Genomic DNA, 23,660 nt, shown 5'->3' on the forward strand with positions numbered 1-23,660 from the left:
ACCTACAGACAACGTCAAAACTAGCAGTAAAGTGTATTTAAGAACATAAATATGCACGAAAATGTAGGGCTTTACGACTTTAAAAAAATGACAAAGAGGGCGTCAAACGAATGAAAATGTAACGAGGATAGCATTTTTGTATCCGAATAGGTTACATAACGATTAGAACACTAGTCATTATTTAGAATATGCATCGATTATGCATTTTATAGAGAATAATGAACGATTTTTGAACATTAAGACTAGGCCTATGCACAAAGTATGTAATTGTTACAGAAGAGAATCATAGACCGAGATTTAGGATTATTAGTTTTTAAGAAAAATAAAAACGGGATTTCACACTTAGTTATTTATATTTACAGGCAATATGGAGAAGAAGTTTATGGTACTTACTATTGCATTAACATCTTTAACAGTACTAGTACTAGCGACGTCTATAATTATAATATATTTAGTTATTAAATTACGTAGATTTAGTCGAAAGAAAGAAAAGGAAGGAAGTGTAGTAAATAAAAAGGTATATGACGATATTAGTAACATAGAAAACTGCGGATTATTTAAAATCTATGCAGAAGTAGATAAAAATCACACTGAAAAAAAACACAATTAGCACTAAAAATAATGCAGATCACAATCACAAGCATACAGAAGTATCACAAAATAACTCAGACACTGTTGGTACACACGAGAACCTATGCACCAAAACCAAGAGGGATGCACTAAAAATCACGGAATTATCCAATTTCGAAACGGAAAACACGGATAGACAATTATTCACAAACTCGAAAAGCGAAAAATTGTATGTTCGACCATGTGATGTGGTAATCCTGTGAACAATTTTCCAAAATTTTAACGGAAAGTGCGGAGCACGTTTTCAAAGTCAACTTGAACTATCGAAGCGACGCGGCAAATAGGATGAGACGTGGAACTTTTCAATGTCAGTATCAAAAAACGTTGCTGATACAACATTTTACGGAAGGAAGTGAATCAGAGTTGCTAACTCTACGGATAAGAAACTTACCATTAGTGAAGTGATTAATATTTTTCAAGTTTTATTCTTGTGTTCTAAAAACTTGCAACGACAAGAGACGTTGTTTATTAGTATATTAGTGTACTACAAGATAAATAGCGTATAAAAAAGTGTGTTATATTTATTGGAAACATCAGTGATATGGACACTGATACTAGTGAAACAAGTGCAGAGATAACAAACACTGGTTTGGACTTTGGGACTGAATGTAGCAGAAAGTTTCCAAGAACGAGAACAAGAAGGTATATGTATGTGCAGATCCGAGCACAGGAAATGCAAAACAATTACAAGTAGTTATTTATATAACTCAACAGATGGCAGGAGCCGATACTTTTATGAGGACTCTTGACAAGTATTTTTTTTAAAAGAACAACAATGAATGTAAATAAATGATGTTTTAAAGATTTTAAATGTGATAAATAGTTAAAGGAATATAAAGATATATATACAGGGTGATGGATAAATATACTCAATTATTTTTATAGTCAATTTCAGGGAAGAAATTGAGTCGAGAACGGAGTTCCCTCATTTTGAAGGAGGGGCATGTTGATACATACGATTGATATTATTTAGGAATATATTATTTTGGGAAAGGAAGCATATTTAATTATTGAATGTTATGTCAGAATAAAGAAACTCAATGTTGTCATAGAATGTAAACAAGTGTGTGTGGTTATGTGTTTACATCAATGTTTTGTATATGTGATGAATGTTATGTTTTGCTACGGCTAGACGCTAAGTCGTCAGTTCGTATGCTATTGTAATTTGTAATTTGTAATGTTTTGATTCAGGAATGAATTGTCATCAAGTTGTAATACTATAACATTGACACACATTTGACTGTGGCATAATCGTTGAGTTTGCAGAAATTTGTTGATCTAAGAATTTGATCACGATGTAATTCGGGTGAAACCAATGTTTTACCAATAGCTGAGATATACAGAAAGTCAAAGACGATGAATTCCAGGATGTCTGGAATCCAAGTATAAAAACTCATGGTTCTAAAAGATTAGGAGGAGAATACAGTGATGAGGATCAGAAGACGGTGATCAGACAACGAGCATCGTACGTTGAGCAGCAACATCGAGAACCACTGATACGTATATCACAGTTGTGATTCTAGTCAACGATTAGATCAGGAGATCTAATAGTTCCAGTAAACCATTAAAGTGGATTATGGTTTCACAATAGTCAGCCACTACAGACTATTGGCAGCGAGATACTTATCATACAGAACATCGACATCAGTTCAAGGCATCATTTACTCAAAGGTACGTGTATCTCAGCTATGTTCGAGTTATTCGTGGTTAACTTCTTAGATGCTTAAAGATATGTGATCTGGCGTTTATACACAGTCGACGATCAACAACAATATTACACGATATTATGAAAATACAACGATTTAATTCAAAGTTAATTTAATGTTGTTTACTTTATGTCATCCTCAACCTACTCATTCTAGATGGTGAGTAGCAGCGATCTTCTACCGTCAATTATCATTTCATCCCCATGCAAACTAGGCATGACGGTGGAAGGTTGTTAATATATATATCTATATCTTTCGACGTTGCATGCACTTATTCTCTATAATTCTTTAATAACTATTAATATTCTGCCTCTACTAGTATTCTTTAATAACTATTTATCTATTTATCCACTTATTTATCTATTATTATTATATTACTCTACTCTTTTCCACATTTATTTTCTTACATTTATGTCTATGTCATACTTCTCTTTATTTATTAATTTCCATTACGTCTATTATCCTATATTTATTTAATAATTCACTCTCTCTTCTATAATCTATTTTACTAATATTTCTTTCTTCTTACTATTCACATTCCTTCCGACACTCTCTTTTTCTGTTTCTACAATCCAATACAAATGTTTTCAAAATTAAACTAGACTATTTCTTACAAGATAAGTATTAGCACTAAAATAACAAACTATTCTAGTCTTTACTATTTTCTCGTTGCACTAGATGCTTCTTAAAATTCGGTAATCACAATCACTATCCTACTCTTACTTACTAGGATACGGGATTACTTACTTACTATTCTAATTCTATCTTAATTTAGTTATCACTAAGATCTAATCTAAAAACGAAGTATATCTCCACCAAAAAAATTTCACTGCTTTACGCGTGATGTACGAGTCAATCCTTGTGTCTCTTTTCAACTATCACGGAAGACTTATGTGATTCAATAAATAAACTATTCTCATCGAAGTTTGGGAATCGCCCAATTCAACTCGAAGAGAATTGGATTTCCTTCCTGATTAGAGTTTCCCCTAATGAAAGGTTCGCCTAATTGCCTGTTTCCTAATTTCGAACTTACTTGTCTAGCTTAATTCTATGTCATTTGCATCATTCATTGTCTTCTGTTTTTTTCTCATTCTTGCCTCTCTTAAATCTACGTTTCTCTAATTCAATTCTAATTACAAAAATCATACAAATTTTGTTCATTCTTCTCCATAGTCATTTTCCTCAATTTAATCTGTTCTTAAAATTAATTACGTCACTAAAATCTAATTACTAAAATTAACTATATGTCATAAAGACATAGTTAAATTACTAAAACATAGGTCAGATTTCTATTTACTTACCCTTAACACCATAATTGTATCACTATATATACGCTTATAATGCTTACTTCTGAAACTAAATTACTAATTCAACTAATTACTGAACTAAAATTAATAAACTGGAATATTTATACACACTAAATTTTTTATCCTATATATTAATAACTCTCTAAATACTAATAATAACACTATATACAAGACTCTTTTACTTTCTTGGTCATCTCTAAGCTGACAACCAAGGTGTCCGTTCCTCAAATAATGTCGCGAACCCACTAAGTCTAATAACGACTTATCGCTCGCTACTATTATTCGCGTTTGTTTCTCAAACTGAGCTAAAGTTGTAATAAAGTCAGAAATTCTGACTGCCTGAGTACAAATAAATCTATTTCGGAACCTTTCTAGCCACTGATATACTACTTTCTGGCTAGCACCTCTAGAAAATAATGCGCAAATCTTATATCTTAATTGATCCTTCTTAACTGCGAAAAATACAGCTTTAAGTATTAGAGAATTTGTTTCAGCTATCCCTGTTAGTATAGACAAATAGTGTCTTCTAAAGCCTAACTCCACAAGATCTTCTATACTGAAATTCTTTTCAGAGAATTCAATCAAGTAATAGTTCTTATATTTACGACCCAGATCGTTACATCTGAACGTCTGTTCTTTCGTATCATTATATGTCGGGTTATATTCAGTGAAATGTTTTAATACACCAAGATCCAAACAATAGTATCTCGACTTGCTAAACATAGTCGCTGGCTTGCCATTATCTTTTAAAACTGGGTAATGTACCCCGTGATTATTTTTAAGAGACAACATCCTGTGAATCTTAAAACTACTGTCCTTAATTACTATGAGCTAAAACTTTACTATTTTAATTATAATTCCACGTTCTCATTCCACTAGAACTACCCATATGATTCTCTGCTGTGTGCCGTTGTACGCACGACCTTGAGTACTTTCCTCTCATCCAGTGAACTTCGTCGACCGTCGTGACTGATCGGTAAACTTCGTTCCAGTCGCTTGCGAGTAGCTTGCGCGACTCTCATGCATTCACTACGAATCTTGATTGTTGTATTATGAGTTTAATTTCTTTAAAACTATTCACTTTAATTAATATTACGCTAATTAGTATTATAACTGAATACCAATATTAAGAAATACGTCCTACTACCATAAATATTATAATCCACACCACAAATTAATTACTTGATTCTGTAAACACTAAAAGATTAAAAATATTGCTAAATTAAAATATTATCGCTGTTCCACATAACTATGTTCCTCCGAGAATCGAACTTGGGACTGTACTCGCACTTCTTTAAACTTATTTTCCACAACGTTCGTTAGGGTGGGTAAGGGGGATTTTACTTATTCTCACAGTTACTATTATGCACACCACAATGAATTATTCTGTAAACTTAACATTAGCATGGGTGGGTGGGTGGGAATTAATTTTACTGAATTTACTAAATTTAGAACTCCACATTAATATGTTTCTCTGAGAAAGACCCAGATCATCTCCACCATGACAACCTTGATATTGTACTAGGATCGCTACAAAATGGCCTAAGCCTCACAGCATCTCCACTATGACAAGGTGGTAATATAATCTTATGACAAACTAGTTTCGCCGGGAATCGAACCCTATGCATACTCCACCATGACAACCCGCTCAATTCGTGCCTATATTTGGAGATGCAAAATTGAATTGAGCAGATCACCCTCCACTCACCATCTAGAATGAGTGGGCAAGTATATGTTTCATATGCGAGAGGTTTCAGATTTAACGCATAACAACTGGGGATTAAGTCGTAATGATAACACATCAATTTTAATAATTAAACAACAACTGTATTTCTTATTAAAAGAATGTAACTAGTGTGAATGTTGTGAATTAGGACGGATATTTGGAAACTTTGCCAGACGAGTAGCGCGTATCGAGCATTGAGCAATTGTATCCTGAATTGGAGTAACACATACCTTTCTGTTGTCTTCAAGCGACGTTCTCTGATGACCTCCGGAGTTGCTAGGTTGATTTCAGTATCGCCAGGTTGATACTGTTATGGACAGACGTTGCTGGTCAATTGATGATTTGCATTGAATATGGCCTCACTATCATTGCTCCAGATGAACTAACGTTGGCTGTTAGTCATTCCTAAATCGGATCACCGACGTTGTAATTGAATTCTCACGGTGAAGTACATTCGATCTTTTATAGCGATAAACTCAAACTACTTCGACGAAAACGTAGAACTTCTCTATCAAAAGCTTAGAGCTTCTATCAAAGCCGTCGGACTTCTATCTCCAAAGCACGATGACTTCTCTCCCAAAGACCTCCTGTCTCTCGGTTTTATTCGGATCTTGATTTCCGGAATTCTGCGGCGTCGTCTGCTGTCAGGCAGGTGTAACCTCCTTTCATTCGGAAAACAAATTCTTTCCTCGTGTCAAGACTCAAAAACTGCAACACTCGACAAGCTCTGATTTCCCGATTCTAGGCAAATTCCTCATATCCATGAATGTGTTTGATGTTCACAAACATGTTACAATTGCGATTCATGATTTATACAGAATGTTATAAATATTGTGGTTAACGCATTTCATAAATTTCCTTCCTGCATTCGCAGATTATCCATTGTGCATTTTGTTTTCTTTATCTGCTGACAATAAAATGATACAATTTTTCCAGCTTACGTTAACCTCAATTTTCAACAGTTGTTTTCCTTCACCACATAATTTCTAATATTTCACAAAACCCAATATCCTTAAAATAAATAAAGTTGATCATTAAAATAAAATTCTGATACATAAAATGCGGGCTCTGCCACAACACTGATTTTCGGTGAGTCACGTTCCACATTTACACGTGCATGAGGATTCTGGGTTTCCCATATCCTTACATTGGGTCTATTCAGCTTTCCACTTAAGTGAAATATCGCCTCAGGGCTGAAAATGATCTTCGTCAGATAGTTTTAATCGTCCTCCATGAAATTTTGCATAGTCTCACGGAACTCGCGCTTTACCTTGTCTTGTGGGTATAACTTCTGAACAAACTGCAGTCGTTACAGGTAACAACGCAAACACTTGCGTAAGATCTTGCTTACTGTTGTTTGTGGCATCTGCAACTCTCTGCTAGCTTTACTTGTAGACTTCTGGGGGGGTGTACGAAGGCTGCTCTTACGCGCTCTACAATTTCCTAAGAGAGACTGGACGTCGCCCTGAATGACCATTTCTCTTATCACAATAAATGTTCTATGCCACTTCACAATGGATTTGTGTGTGGGTGGATCAGCATTAAATTGTCATTTGAAATCACGTTGCGCTTTCACAAACTGCTTGTGTTTGTAAATTGTAAAACGCACCAGCTTCGTTGCTGTGGGGTGAACGCCATTTTCAATGTTACTGCCCTCTAGCTGCCATGGTCAGAACTAGTATTCTGAAAAGATAGATGGGAAAATACTTTGAGATTACTGAGCTCTGTACAAAATTTCATGTAAATATTCAATAAAATGTTAAGTATATGGCACTTCAAAATCAAGTACTGTTTCTGTGCTCACGATGTATTATTCTATTTTCATTGTACAGGATATTAAAGCATCTTTATATTGATTTAGTGGAGAAAGTGCAAGTGCATGTTATTTGAATATTTGTTAGTAAATAATATTTAATGAGATTTTTCTAAACAAGTTTTGAAATGAACATATGAAAACGAACATGGGACTGTTTAATATATTCGTCCTCTTACCAGATACAAACACTAGAAGCAGAAACTAAAGCTTTAAACACATATAATAAAATATTTTATAACAAGAAATAAAAAATATAACATTCGATCAGGTTAAAATATTTTTCTTTAAAAACAGGGATAAAATGAAAAAAATCTACTAGAATAAATAATCACGTCTCGTAGAAAAGATCAATTTTACATAATTTTAGTCTTTCATTTCCAATTCATACAATAAATTTTATTTAAAAAGATATGACAGTTGGGGTGTAAACAACCCCGAGCGTGTGTATGAGGGTTAAACGAGATTTTCGTTTCTTTCTTTACAGTTAGCGTGTTTTTGCAGTCTGAGGCTGTTAAAAGGAACCAAGTATACCAGTGTAAATTAATGGCACTGTTGTATTGCAATTACATATGAGTGCAGTAACCTTCCAAAGTTTAAATTTTCTGTTGAGTTCAGGGAACAGTCGAACAGTCGTATTAAAATGTACTAAGACGGAAGCTTAGTAATGAGCAAATTTATCTTCAGATTGTAACCAAACATAGTGCAATTCACATGAGCTCAAAAATGATTTTATGAGAAAATCAATGTTGATTGCATAGCCAGAGCCTATTGTATTGTAAACTTTATGTCGATACGTAGTATGAAATTGTAGATTCGATAGTACCTACCTGATTTTTTTCTTCCATAAAAATCAGTTGAAGAATCCATTACTAAAAACCAAAAAATATGTACTCCCAGTACAATTAACCCAATAATCTGCAAAGATATTAATAATCTATTAATGTGTGTGTAATGTAAAATGCGCACTGAAAATGTAACAAATATTAGAATTTCTTAAATCATGTATCGCGTATGCGAATATATTGGACAATTTCTTATGTATAGATTTTCAATACATTGATCGGCAATAAAAGGCAACACAAAGAAGGGGAGGACATAATCTCCCAAAATGTAGTTCCTTAAACTTTCAAGTGCAAAGTAAGTAGTTAATCACTATTTAGGTATTTTTCGCCCTAAGTCCAAGAAAAAAATGCTTCGAACGTACCTACGGATGACAGACATGATGAGCAGAGACACGATAGCCACAAGCAGTTTCCAGAACAGGTCTCTCCAAATCATTAGCTTACGAACGAATTACCACACGATATGAGTTGATATTTAAAATTAAAACCCAATAACTCCATTAAGTTGAGATGAGTTGATTTTGGAGTTTAACGTCCCGTTCAGCAGCGAGGCTATTTGAGATGTGGAGCTAGTGATTAACGTCGAATCCGAAACACATTAGCACCCGCCGGGAATCGAACCCGGGTTTCGCAGCCCCAAGAAACTCCATTAAGTCCCACTCTTGGCAGATTTTCCTTATCAGCATAATGTTGTCGTTTATGTCCCTTGAAGGATACAAAAGATTTCATGTTTCTACCTGCCTTGCTTTCTTCAGGAGATGGGCCTTAGTGTTATGCATGGACGTACTTCAACCCTATTTTACAGGTGGCCACCATGTTGCATAGGGACAGTCTAGCGACATGTAGTTACCAAAATTAGTCTCTAAATGTGGCCACATTTCAAATGAGATACAACACGGTGGAGGTTGCTATTTAAAATTTTGCATTTACCCCCCATAACCTTTTTCAGTGCTCCCCATAGGGGTTCTCCATATCAACATAATGTCGTCTTTTATGTGCCTTGGAGGTTACAAAAGGTTTCATGTTTCTATCTGCCTTGATTTCTTCAGGAAACCTGCCTTAGTGCTATTGGTGAAACGCACTGTATATACATAAGACATTTTACGAAAGGTATAGTATACAGGTTTAGGGACGGCATTTTTCGTTAAAACTGTTTTTTAATATACTTTCGTGAATCTCATTTTTCGATTTTACGTTCAGTTTTCTTTATAAATTTCGTTTTTCGTCTTTTGAAAAATTTTTTTCTGTTTTCCAATGTTTTTCATTTTTCGAAAAAAATCGTTTCTTGCTTTCGTTTTTTTCTATTTTCACTTTTCGTTGAAGTTTCGTTTTTCGTTTGTTATTTTCCTGTTCTTAATTCTTTTGTTATCGCTAAATTTTCAGAATTAGTGGGGTGATAATATGGGAGGAAACGGAAGAAGCCCGAGAAATCTATAAATACGATGTTACAAACACACTTGGCCCAGGATCGCATGCACATGAGGTAAGCGTTCTAAAACAGAGCTACTGTGCCCCCTTGGCTTTAAATTTTTGAACGAATATTGTATAATGCTTACTGTCGACTAAACTCATCCAGTCAGAACAGCATTAGTATGATTGTGGATTGCGATGTACTTAATTGGCACGTTAAACATTAAGGTATGTACGATTCCAGTTCCGGAGTTATTGTCCACAAATTTGGGTTTTAACTTCGTGGCATCATGAAATTTCACTAAGATGCATTTTATTAAACTTGAACGATTTTGAACAAAGTTGGTAGGATCCTAAACATTGACGAGCTTGGTGTGCATGGATGCTCAGTACAAAATATTATTATATACAGAACGTTTGGTTTCTGAGTTATTAACCAACAAATTTAGGTTTAGATTAGGTGAAATCAAGTTTTCAATTGAGTTGATTTTGAGTTTTAACGTTCCTTGGACTTACTGATTAACCTCGACTCCGAAACGCATAGGCTACAGCAGGGAATCGAATCCGGGTTTCTCACGCCAAGCCGTACGCTAACCGCTTAGGCACGAAGGAACTGCAGTGAAATCAAAAGTTTTTATTAAAATGCGAAAGATGGAACTCGCCCAGTTTTTACCAAACTTGACATGGTGCTGGAAGCTTAGTAACCATGTGTAATATTATGGTCATCACACTTTTGATTCCAGAATTATTGGACATCAAATGTAGGTTTGTATTTAACGATAAAGTATTTCATAAGGAACAGTATCGACGGAGATCATTTGATAAGAAATTAAAATTAGTATAGCTCTAGAATCTAATGAATTTAATATCCTTGGTTTTAATACTATTAAATACGGACTTTGGTTCACAAAATATTGTCGAAAAATTGGGTAGAAACTTTGTAACATCAAGAAATGTCATTAAAATGCGTTAGATTAAACTCATCCGACATTGACTAAAGTTGATATACTCATAGACTTTGACAAGAATCGCAGGAGTGAGAGTCACCACGAAATATTTCCATGTACGGTGCTTTGGTTTTCGAGTTATTGACCATGAAAATTGAACTCTGTAAAATCAAGAAATTTCACTACAACATGAAAAATGAAATTCATATGATTGTTATCAATCCTTCCATGGTGATAGAATTTGAAGAGCTTAGTAACAATTGAGTACTGTTTAATGCATGCTATCGACAGAAATAGTCTCGTTTCACTACAATTTGTGTGTTGGTAGATACTTAGTATGCATGTTAAAATAGAGTTTAGGCTGTTGGTTCCCGAATTATTAGTTATCAAATTTCGCATTAAAAGCATAGAAATAAAGAAATTTTAATAAAATGCGTTCCATTAAACTCAATCAATGTTGACGAAAATTGACTGGGTGACAGACTTCATGTTGAGTATGTGTGTAAAATATTACATCGTTGATTCTTTCTGTTTCCAGAGTATGCGCGATCTCTTTGGTTTTGTTTAACTAATATAATTAGTAGACCTCTCCGAGCATAGTGTAAAATATTATGGTGTAAGTTCTTGTCTTCCAAGATCTTGGAACTCAAAATTAGGTCGGGATTTAGTGAAACCAGCAAGTGTCATTAAAACATGTAAGACGGAATGCATCCCATGGTACCTTAGTATATCCGATGTTAAGGTGTGTTTGGTTTCCGAATTATTTATCATCATATTTGGAGTTTTGACATTAGTTTGAAAGGAGGAAATACAACTAAATCACAATGGAAGAAGCCAGTCTAGACAAAACTCAACATAGTTGTAGATCTTAAGCTGCTTGTCTGAGAGTTCAATCTTTATTGTTGACAGTCATTTAATAATTCAGTTAGGATGCAATCATAACCTAATGTGTGAAAGATAATTCAAAACATATTGTACTTCCAAGTACTTCCAAATGCATTTACAATTAGAAAATAATTATTTTCACACTCACGCTAAAGAACCGGTTAATCAACATTAAAAGGAAACGTTACTAGTAGATCCTGTAATGTTCTTATGGTAAAAATAATTCGAAAATGTCGATTACAGGAATATTGGCAGTCACGGAGCCAATTACTCTAAAATACGGCGTTTTCGATGTAATCTGACACGTAAATTGTTAGATCTTTAATAAAATAGACGATAGATTTTTTTATTAAGAAGCATTCATTGTTCGTAATCGTTTATATATTATATAACGCAATTTACCTTTAGAATAATATATAATAAGTGTACCATAGCGGGGTTTTATTTCCTGGTGTTTTTTTCTTGGAAGAAGTTCCAGGGTAAATTAAGTTGTAGATTATTTAAATGCCCCTATCGTAGGTATAGTATCAATACACAATGTGACAACGTATGTAAGACATAGTTTGTAACTTGCAGTTAGCTACGAAAATAAGGAGCAGATAAAGGTATGGTGATCCAAAATATAGTTACGAGGCCGAAATTTTATTCTTAAAATTTTAGGGGCCGCGGTGGCTCAGTGGTGTACTCTCGTGTTAGCTGCCCAAGAGGTAACACGTCTTTCGCTGGTCGTCCGTCCAGTGTCGTATCGTGCGAGTGGGATTGAATGCGCCCAGTGTACTTTGTGTTTCCTTGGACTACACGCTGACTTGATTCTAATATATTTCAGTTTAGTGGTGACTAATGAGTTTATTTAGAATTATAAAATGTCTATCAGACGTGTCAATACATTAAAATTAGGATTTCGTGCGATTCCTACCCGTCCATCCACAATAAAAATCCATGCGGTTATTCAAAATACGTTTAAGTTAAAGGAAGAACAAATACTAAGTATTGAGTTGGATATTTATCGTAAATGTGTGTATATTAAGTTATTGTCTGCCTTGTTGTGTGACAAATTGTTAAGAGATCAGGTTGATAGTGTTAAGTTTCACGATGATAGTGGAACATACCCAGTGACATTAGAATTAGCTGATCGGCCTTTAACCTATGCGCGAATACATGCTATTCCCACGGAATATAGTGATAATTCTTGCCTTGTCTATCTATGGAGAGTGTAAAAGTATAAAAGACGAAATTTATGACGATATTCATACTTATAAAGTTAGATCTGGATGAAAGATCGTGACTATGTATTTGTTTAAACCAATACAGTCTTTCCTGGATATTCGTAACCAGAAGTTCCTAGTAACTTATTTCGGTGAGGACCGTACTTGTTATCACTACCAATCTCGGGATCATTTTCAAGATCAATGTTTTCAGTGTTTAAAACGGGCCTTTGTTTCAACAACAACCATAGAACAAAATGAAAGTGATAAGGAACGCTCTCGGGTTTTACCACCCCAAGAAATTACTGTGGTTAAACCTGCTAATTTTCCTACTTTAACGTCAGATGTTGACTTTCCAAAGTTAATGATTGAGCTTACTACCCCTGTGATACAGGGCCGTTCTCTAACCACTACTCCGATAGTGCCAAACGAGTGTTCCTACCCGACCATGTTCCGGAGCAATTTCGGAAAACGTCTCTCCCAAGGATATTAGTGATAGTCAGGACAGGACCTCATCTGCAGCCCCTCCAGCTTTACATGGTACTTCTTCACTGGCTGAGTCAGAATTTCCACGGGAACATCAAGTTGTCATTGAACAAGATTCAAAGAAGCTTTTGATAGACAATGCTTCCTCCTCCACTAGTGTTGTTGATGGTGATCAGAATCTAGAGTGCATCTATAGTGTATCGGAAGTTTCCTCTGTAAGTCCCATTTTCCCTGTTCAGTCCAAGGAAAAAGATCATCTATTCTCCCCTGTGAGTTGTCCTAGTGGGAAAAAAGGATCTGATGCCCGGAATTCCCAGGAAGCATCCCAAGACAAGAAACGGAAGAAAGCAGGAACGGCTATAGCTCAAGTAAAACAACCTAAGTAGACGGATCAGGGACCCTTAGAAGTAACACCTAGGATCACCCGGTCGTCTGTAGCGAAATTAGTGAGTACAGAATGTCTACGTGATACCGCAGTTTTTTCTTCAGTGAGTCTCCAACAGTTTCTACTCCTACCTAAACATTCAGAAACACAGTGCTTGCAGCCAATCAGTGGTGTGGTATTATGAAGTGTGTTGCTAACATTAGACAATTTCCTATTACAATATTTATGTGTACTATCTTAAAACTAGCAACTATAAATATCAACGGAATGTAATCGCCTGTATAAAGTGAAGCCCTCAATGACTTTCTACTTAAATCTGAAATAGATGTAGTTTTTCTCCAAGAAGTTGGTCCAAAGTTTGTAAACGTACATCCATCATATAATGTATATAATAATTGTACATATAAGAGCCTTGGTACTGCAATTTTGGTTAAAGAAGGCATTCCGCTTACAAATGTAGAATTACATCTTAATGGTAGAATTATCAAAGGTCAGGTTAATGATATAACTCTAATCAATGTTTATGCGCCCAGTGGAAGTCATAATAGAAAAGAACGGAATCATTTTAATGCAAATGAGGTAGCGCCATTTTTAGTGGCCCAAATAATGTTATATTTGACGGAGATCATAATTCAAGTATAACTCACACAACAGAACCAACTTTCAATTATTGCCCTACCTTAAATGAATTGGTAAAGAATTTGTCTTTGGTAGATGTGTGAGACTTCAAATACCCAGATTTACGGGGGGCACATTTATTACAAAAACTTCGAGCTCAAGGATAGACAGGATTTATGTAACTGCTAACTTCAAATCCCAGGTTGTTTCTGTATACCGATATCCCACGTGTTTCACTGATCATCTCTCTTTAATAATGGAAATTAAAATTAATGACCAGGAGATTGCTCGAGGACGGGGGTATTATCACATGAATGAAAGTCTGCTAAAAGATGAGTCATTTTGTCAGATCTTTTCTAAAAATTGGGCTTATTGGCTTAAACAAAACAAGTAGTTTAAAACATATATTTTGAGTGGTGGAATCAATACTGTAAGGACAAAATCCGAAGCTTTTGTAGGTGGTATTCCTCTGAAAGTTATGCTGATAAGCGAAAACTTTATAATTTCTATTATAGATGTCTATTAGAGGCACAAACTAAAGCGATGACAAATCGCTCGGCCCTCATCTCTGTACGTAAATACAAAGCCAAATTATTACAATTCCATAAACAGAAAATGGAAGGAATTAGGTTACGTAGTAAAGTTCCAGGGTTTCCGGAAGAAGAACAATGCTCTCTTACACATGTGTTAACAGAAGCCAAACGTGGACGGAAGAACCTTATTACGTCACTCACAGATGCTCAAGGCTCTATTCAAACTACTCAGGACAATATTCGTAACACCCTGTATGATTATTACTACCAGTTATTTGGGATCGCTGCTGCTACCGGCTGCGAAAATAAATTACTTGACAGTGTGCCTGCAATGTTAAATGATGAAGACAATCAAATTTTATGTGTTCCGTTTACTAAAAATGAAGTACAAAGAGCTGTGAATGCTGCAAAAAAGGAAAATCTCCTGTCCCCGACTCTATCTCTGCCCGTTTATATGTTAAATTTGTGGATATAATGGCCGATACACTAACATTGATTGTAAATGAATGGTTCTTTGCTTCAGAGACTATCAAGCGCCCTAATACAGCCGTCACGGTCTTTATCGCTAAAACTGCTCAACCATCTCATGTTAGCCATTATAGACCTATATCCCTTCTTAATACAGATATCAAAATTTTTAGTAGATGTATTAAAAACCGACTACTGAAATACATGGATAAGTAATTACAAAATTTGCAATATGTGGCTGTTAAAAAGAAAAACATCTATCACCTTTTATTAACTATTAGAGATAGTATTACTATTTGTAATGATTGCGCTCTGAAAGCCGCTCTGATAAATTTAGATTTTAAAAATGCCATTGATAATATTGAACACTCGTACTTATGGTCTGTTTTCAGAAAATTCGGTTTTAATGAACGATTTGTTTCATGGACGAAATATTTTTATAAAGACGCCCATACGAAGTTAAATGTTAACGGTCACCTATCCAACAACATACCCATCAAACGTTCAATAAGTCAAGGTGATCCCCTTCCAATTTTGACTTTTGCTATTAGCCTTGCTCCCCTGTTATATGCTATGGATGACCGCCTAACTGGTCTAAATATTATTACCCCTGCTATAAAGGTCGCTAGTTATGCAGATGATGTAACAGTTTTTCTCTTCTAAACTAGATTATTCTCTCATGATGGAATGTGTTCGTGAATATGAGGTAGCATCTGAAGCTAGATTAAATGTTTGTAAATCACATATGTTAAACATAAACAATATCATTGATTTTAATGATATATATATACCGTCCCTCAGGCCGACAGTATCAAACTTTTAGGAATTACCTTTTATTCAAACATAATGCACACTTTTGATCATAATTATATGAACATCGTAAACACACTGCGTCATTCAAGTTATGTAAATCAATTCCGAAATCTATGTTTATATTCTAGAGCTAAATTTATAAATGTTTATCTATTAAGCAAAATCTGGTATTTGGCAAATATATTACCTATGCCTCAACTCATAGGAAAACAAATTCAAAATTTATGTGGTTTGTTTCTATGGAAACATCAGGTCTTTCGTGTTAAATATGATGTAATGTGTTGTTACATTCACAAGGTGGTATCAGTCTGTTCAATGTACAAGAAAAAGCTGCTAGTTTGTATGTTACTCGCTCAATGACCTTGTACACAGACGAAGCTAATAGTGTAACGCAACAACTGCTCACTTACGTATTAGCACGAACAGACAGGAGTCTAACCCTGTATATGGCTGACCTCCCTCAAAGCTGTAAGTACTTGGAAACTCCTTTGTGTGATTATATATATCTGTCTCAGCTTTTTGATTTTAAAACTTTAAGTAGTAAAAAGCTGTATGTTTTTAAAATGAATAGATTATATGTCCCACCTAAAATTGTGTTAGATGATTGCTTAGGTAATTGGTCCAATATTTTGGCCAATATCAATGACTAGACCTTGAGTATTGCCAGCAAATCTATCTGGCTTATGATTGTCCATGAAGTTATTGATACTAAAGAAAAGAGAAACAAATATGGTTTTAGTCCTGATGCTCTTTGCAATAGATGTAACAATATAGATACGTTGATTCATAGAATCACGACATGTCTGGAATCCACAAAAATCTGGTCTCAGTTACGTCACTTTTTAGCCATCCTTACTCGTAGCTCGGAATACAATATAAATATTTGCATACTTTTAAGGCCAGATTATAGTTTTTATCCAGTTAGTAAACAACCTAGTGTCGATTGGTGTATAAAAACGACCGTCAAATACATTTTTAATTCCAACTTAGAAGTAGGGGCAGCCTTCTATGTACAATATTTACAAAAAGAATACTCAAAATTAGCAAAGGATGTACGTAATAAGCAATTTGCAAATTTTATAGCCAACTCATTGTCCTAGTAACTTCTTTTTGTGACACAAGCATAACCACTTCAATGTAATTGATTCTTGAGTATAATAAATTTTCTTTAAAAAAAGTGGTAGAGCGTTCATCTCTGGTGCTTGGGGTCTCAGGTTCGATCCCAGCCCACGCCAAGTGAACTATGTGGTGGACAAAGACCGTACCCGTGCGTTTTCTCGGGATTATCCCGTTTCCTCCCACTTTCTTCATTCCACCATTTCATTCATTGCTCATCATCACCGTTTCCTTTAGCCTAACCGGCATGAACGTCGGACGTAAAACTCAAAGATTTCATTTTTTTTTAATTTTAATTATTTCAAAAGATCCCAAGTTTCTTCCTAGTTGCGGGGTTGCATCTGTTCCGTTTTATAGAATTCTTTTGTCGATCATTATGTGAATATAAATTACAAAATTGTCATAGCTAAGTATAATAAAATTTATATTTTACAGAATATTAAAATATAATTATTTACACACATTGAATATTAATGCATTATCAATATTATATTTTATAATGTAAAATCAATACTAACAAATTACTAAAGTAAGATTATGGTATAAACTGATTGTGCTAATATCAAGACAACTGCTTAACAATAACTGCTGTTACAATAACTGCTTAACAAATATGAAGCAAAGTGAATATATGTACTGATATTGCTTTTAAAGATTATTCACTAAGATCCCCCATTTAATTCTCTTACTTTCTGCAGCTAACTAGTCAGTACCAAAAACAATTTTAATATTTTCAAAAATACGCAACTTAATAATAACAAAAGACTATTAAATGTTTTATTTGTTTTAAAGATATTTTATATACAAGGAAAATTATCTAACAACAATAACCTCATCAAATTCGAATTCAATTTTTAAACAGGAGGCTTTCGTTTCCGTATTAGCTTTTACTACCACTAGCTTCAGTAGAAGAATACTATTGAGATGAAATGTTTTATTTGATTGGTTGTTGAAGATTTGCGTTCCATTTCAGTATCAAGACCATACAAAACGTGGACCTACATTTTAAGTGGAATCCGAAGCATCGTAATACGTTCAATTCTTTCTCACTCGCGACAACATACAGAAGAGGAATACGCGCTAACCACTAAACCAGCAGTTAGGGTTTGAAATATTTTCTTGGAATTATATGTTTAGAAATAACGTTTGTAGTCTCTTAAAACCTTTCTCGTTTTAGAGGTATTAATATTGTAATCTTTCATTGTAATAAATATTTATTACTTCGGGTTGCAAAAAAAAAACTTACGATACTTCAACTACATTTGTCGATCAGAATCCACATCAAAACAGCTCCCGAATATTGTTTTCTTTAATTATTGACTTCGAAATGGTAGTTTCTCGCCTATTCCGGTTTACGTAGAGGGAGAAAGAACAAGATGATAATCTTCGTTTCCTGGATTCAGATAAGAAAAATATATATCCCTATCTCGTACCAGTTTTGCTCTATGATGATCACTAATAAAATTAAAACAGGTAGTAAATTTGTATCATAGGATAAAACTTGGAGATAGTCTATTAGCAGGGTACTGAATCCATGCTTCTAACTGTTATCATGCTTGCTACATGGCGATCAATACTGAAACCGAGAGCTGTAATAGATTTCTCCTACTTATTGTTTTAGGAGAGAAATTAGTGAGTTTCGTTTCTCAATGTAAAACTTTGGTATACTTGTAATCTATGTGAATTAGATACTCAAACTTCATACCAAAGGCTGAACTCGTCCCTCGGATCCTTAATCCTTATCCGGGCAACCGGGACCTCCCAGGCCCAGTAGGTTCATTTTTCTAAAATTTCTCAAGAACGATACATATTTCGAAGACATAAAATACTGAATTCTTCTATCTTTTGTCGAATTGAAAATCATGAACATATCGAGTTGGTAAAGTTTTTTTTTATTTGAAAATCTTTTCCTGCCGTAACCGGGCAACCGGGGCCTAGGAGGCCCTGTATAACTTTAGTGAAATTCCTGTCAAATATTAGATCAAATTGTCACATAATTATATGTTGAACACGGGACTATTGTAACCTTTAGTCGGAACAGTATGCGGAAACAGACATTGAATTTTGAGTGTTCTGCACTTAAAATATATACTAGAGCTGACAGGTCCCGGTTGCCCGTTTACGTCACAAAAATGTCTGGACCGGATTTGCTATTCTGCTTGGTCGTTTTACAAAAGCGTGACACGAAGTTTCCCTACTTGACAAAAATATATACCTGTACATTCTAGACTAGTCTGAACAGTAAGTGACAATAGGCATTAATTTTCTGTATTCTGTACTTAAAATATATACTGTGCCTCACAGTCCCCGGTTGCCCGTTTACGTTACAAAAATGTCTTGCCCCGATCAGGGTTAATTTGTATAAAAAGCAATTATTTGTTATCACTTACAGTTGTGTTCCAATGTCATAGTGATTAAACCAGGGAATTATTAATTTGAACCACTTCCAGATTGTATAGGATATGGAATCTGTCCCTAGGACCCTGAATTGATTGCCGAAAATCTCTTCTCGATATTTCTTACACTTTTTGCTCTATGAAATTTAGTACTGCTCCATTGAAACTGAAAGTAGTAGTAAACTTCGAGGATTTCGGGTTTTTTGAAGAGTGTTCAGGCTATTGAAGAAACGATCATTTAAAACTAAGAAACGATTGGTGAAAATTACTTGTCGCTATCAACTACCATTTCTGTTATATGACGACAAGTCTCTAAAACGTAAATTGTTAAGTTGAACACCTTGACTTCAAAAAGAGGTTTGTCGAACAATATGGACACGTTCTTGATACACCGGACCGATTGCAGAAAAATGCGTAATGATATATCTGGCCGTAATTGTTCAATGGAAACTAATATTTCCTATAATATAAAAAATAGTACTAAGCTTCAACCAGTTATGCCTTTGTGGAGAATTGCGGAGTGTGATGGTATTTCCTTTTTAGACACGTCGATTCTAAGAGAAGCGATTGTCCCTATGTTTTACTAATTACCTTTTTGTGTCGATAAATATTCTAAATTATAATCGTTAATTTGAACCATTTCTGGCTTGAATACAGGGTGAAGAGAGAAAATTGAACCTATTCTTGGAATGCTTAATCGATCGCGGAAACAGCATTGCGATTTCCCTTAGATTTTGCTTTATAAAAATAATTATTGAAATCACAGTACTAATAAATTTAACTACTTTCGGTTTTGAGAAAGTGATCTTCGTTGTAATTATATGTACTCTTGATACGCTGTAGCAATTAAAAATGCACTATTATTATTTTAATTCTATCTCGGTTAACGGTATACAAGGGGAAAGGGTTAACTAAATATCTTCCGGTTTGAGTGAGGGTTAACGAAAAAGATGAATGTATTTTTTGGAATATAAATGGATTCCAAAAGTCCACATCTCGATATCTCTAACTACTTTGGCTTTAAGCAATTCAGTATTGAAACCGGAAATGTGGATAGTCATGAAATGTTGTCTTGAGTCATTAAAATGTATGCAATCAATCTCTTCTCGGTACGTATTCCCGTTTTCATTCTATAGCGATAAAGGATAAATTGAACCACTTCAGGTTTGAAGGGAGAGTATTAATAGATGTGATAGATCATATTCTTGGAGCCCTGAATGGACTGTAAGAAACCGCTTCTGAATAACTGTAACTGATTTTGCTCTGGTAGGTACCTGTCTATAGACAGAGTCGTTCTAGATTTCCGACACTTATGCATAGAACAGGCAGGAAGTGAAATAAAGATGAGAAATTGAATGCATTATTGGGACACTGAATTCCTTTTGTAAGACCACGTTTCTTTATAAATTACCGTTTATATTGTTTGGTGATCAATTGTAACATAATGCGACAGATCTCTAGCACTTTCGGATTAAATAAAAGGAAAATCAATTAGATGATTTTATTCGTGATGCAAAACTGCACTTCTCGCTCTTTCTTACTGCACTTGATCTTATGTCTGTCGGCAGACATATTTACGGATAGATAGATAGTCGAACTATCCGTAGTATAGTTTGGAAGTTCTAACAACTGAAATAAATTAACGGTGAATGCACGTATTTGTGGTCAAAATTTTCGATTTTTTGATTATACATTTTCTTAATATATTATACCTGTAGATTATGTTGTGTATGTTTGAATTGTGTATATCTCCGAAAACCATCTCGAAACGTTATTAATATGCACGAATAAGCTTTTTCGTTTTTGTATATATAATATTTCAGTGCAATTTACTTGGACAATGAATATTTTTTGTGCATTATCTAACTATGTGTGCTTATTTTTCATTGTTCACTGTCGCCACAGGTTGCCTGCGACATTTGCATTATTATTAGTATACATTTTGGTTTAGAAGCAATTAATATTATATAATACATATAGTCTTATATTCAGTTCACGTGTGACTTCACTAACAAAGTATGAAATCTGTTCCTTAGAAGCATATCATGACAAGGGAACGACAGAGAATGAAATAACCTACAAAGTATGAAAAAGGCAGTATGGGCTATATTTTTACTTACGTTTTCAACTGACAAAAATCCAATGCACATGTAGCGTCCGAAGAGCAGAGAATAATGGTGTGGATACAGAAGAGGAAAACAAACTAGAGAAGTCTGTATGCAGATACACGTCCTATTATCTGTAGTGGTGAATACGATATAGCCTATAGCCTATCTACATAGTAAAACACAGAATCCATATGAAAACTTTAATTCTGTCAACACTGCCCCAAAGCAGCATTCGCAGGTTCAAAGCAGTACAAATAGCTCTGTATGATTGCGCATTATTTTTTAACAGTGGTTATTCATTGCAAATGAATGTACTGGAACAAAAAGAAATAACAATTGGAATATTCACAGTGGAAAATTTAAACCAGGGGCTTTCAAACTATGCGGCGCGCCACCCTCGGGAGGTATGGTAGGTTGTATGGGGAAGCACATGGAGTTTTCAAACTCCTACAAAGGAACATGTTTATAATGAAACACGCCTACTTAGGTCTACACTTTTCTTCTTTAGTAATACATAGTGGACTAAGCCTTTGTATCGTATCTGTTCCACATACGATCAGGGAAGACTCTTTCACCTTTGGCTTAAATGTGCATAATGTTTATTAGATGACTAATAATTATCTTCTATTGTTCTCTGTAAAATAGTATGTGACTCAAAACAAGCTCATATATCCCATGTGTCGGTTTTCGTTATGTGAATTCCCTCTTTGCTCGTAGGTTTCAATTTTAAGCTAAATATCTAATTTAAAACAATTCATAATTATTCACATCTGCTAATAACATTAAAAAGTATAATCATGTGTACAATGTAGATCACCTGTGTTAATGACATATTTCCATTAGTGATTAATAAATGAAAAATAGTTTATCATAGTGATAGTCTTTCTTTTAGGGACACATGTAATTTTTGACATTGGAGGCGCGTTCAGACTTTGGTGCTTGAGAGGACCCATAACTGCAAAAATTTGAAAACCCCTGATTTAAACTATATGGATAAAAAGAAACAAGCCTGAGCTGAGAAGTCAATCAATGAGCTCTTAATGCAAGAAAGAATTAAAACAGGAGATTTAAGAGATGAGAAGAGGTTACACAAGATGACGAAGTCTATTGATATGGAGCATTTGCAGAACAGAGAAATGTGGCTGAGTTGAAACCGCATTGGATCTTTTCGTTTTGAAGTTTCTGAAACCCACATTAAAAAAAATAGTGCACCTTTTCTAAAGAGCTATTGTATGGAATGCAGTGAAACTTTATACAGTGGCATATATTATAAATAAAAAGGTATAGAAATAAGAAAATCTTAAATCAACGAAAAGCAAGTTATATAAAATAGATTAATGATTTTCATTTACTATGATCAGATTAATCACTAAAATAAATGGTCTAAATTTCAGAAAAAAATCAGTATATGGTTTCAGTGAAAAAGGTATATACATATTATCCGTTGTCGTAATTTAATTACATTGTTATACACGCAGTAGGGATGCGTATAACCAGAAAACGTGAACAAATGTATAGTCCACTAGGTATGTATAGACTAAAACCTGCATAAATACCGTGAAATCAAAGCAGAATATGGCCACTAGAGTCCGACAATGACAAAAGGCAATCCATCCTCGCTTAAGCATATTTTGTTTAAAAATATCAGTTTTTCGTTTTTTGAAAAGTTCTTTATCTTTTCCCTTTCTTGGGAAATATTTCGTTTCCTCCGTTTTGTTTTTTAGTTTTTTTGTTCTTCGAAAAAATGATTTTTCGTAATTTAAAAAAAAACAATATTGTTTATCGCTTTTCGAAAAGTTCATTTTTCCAAAATTTATTTCTTTGGTCGTCATCCCTATCCAGATTAGGATAGCAAAATATTTGGACACGATGGCTTACTTACTAAAAGCCTTATATTTTTATCTACAAAATACATCTAATCTTAAGCCTGTTTAGGTACATTAATATTTATCTCTTATTTTGTTTTAGCACTTATATTTATCTTTCCTACTTTTGGCTTGATTTTTCTTTCTTATTTCTTATGCTCAATTTATTTTTTAAATTTTCTTTATTAATGCTTCTTCCTTTAAACCTACCTTATAAAGTCAAAAACCTATAGTTCCCATCTTCTACAATGTACCTTTTTACACCGTGAGAGCATAATATTATTTTGTTTTTTTTCTACTGAATATATATTATACCTTATACCTCGAATTAGATTCTATATTTTTTACAATTTCTTCTCTTCTGCAACACAGTCCTCTAATCCTTGAAGGATATTTCT

At 34.3% G+C, this 23,660-nt stretch overlaps 1 protein-coding gene across 1 annotated transcript in view; it reads right to left on the bottom strand.

Annotated features, from left to right (window-relative positions):
- LOC145681650 (uncharacterized) overlaps positions 1–23,660 on the bottom strand; it is a 297,353-nt gene that overhangs the window by 160,040 nt on the left and 113,653 nt on the right. Inside the window, exon 3 of the mRNA XM_081753270.1 lies at positions 8,013–8,100. Within this exon, the coding sequence (XP_081609396.1) occupies positions 8,013–8,100 (88 nt within the window). The remainder of the gene's footprint in view (positions 1–8,012; positions 8,101–23,660) is intronic.

Source organism: Thermobia domestica, chromosome 3 (genome assembly GCF_964235325.1).
Source record: "Thermobia domestica chromosome 3, izTheDome1.hap1.1, whole genome shotgun sequence".
Classification (NCBI taxonomy): domain Eukaryota; kingdom Metazoa; phylum Arthropoda; class Insecta; order Zygentoma; family Lepismatidae; genus Thermobia; species Thermobia domestica.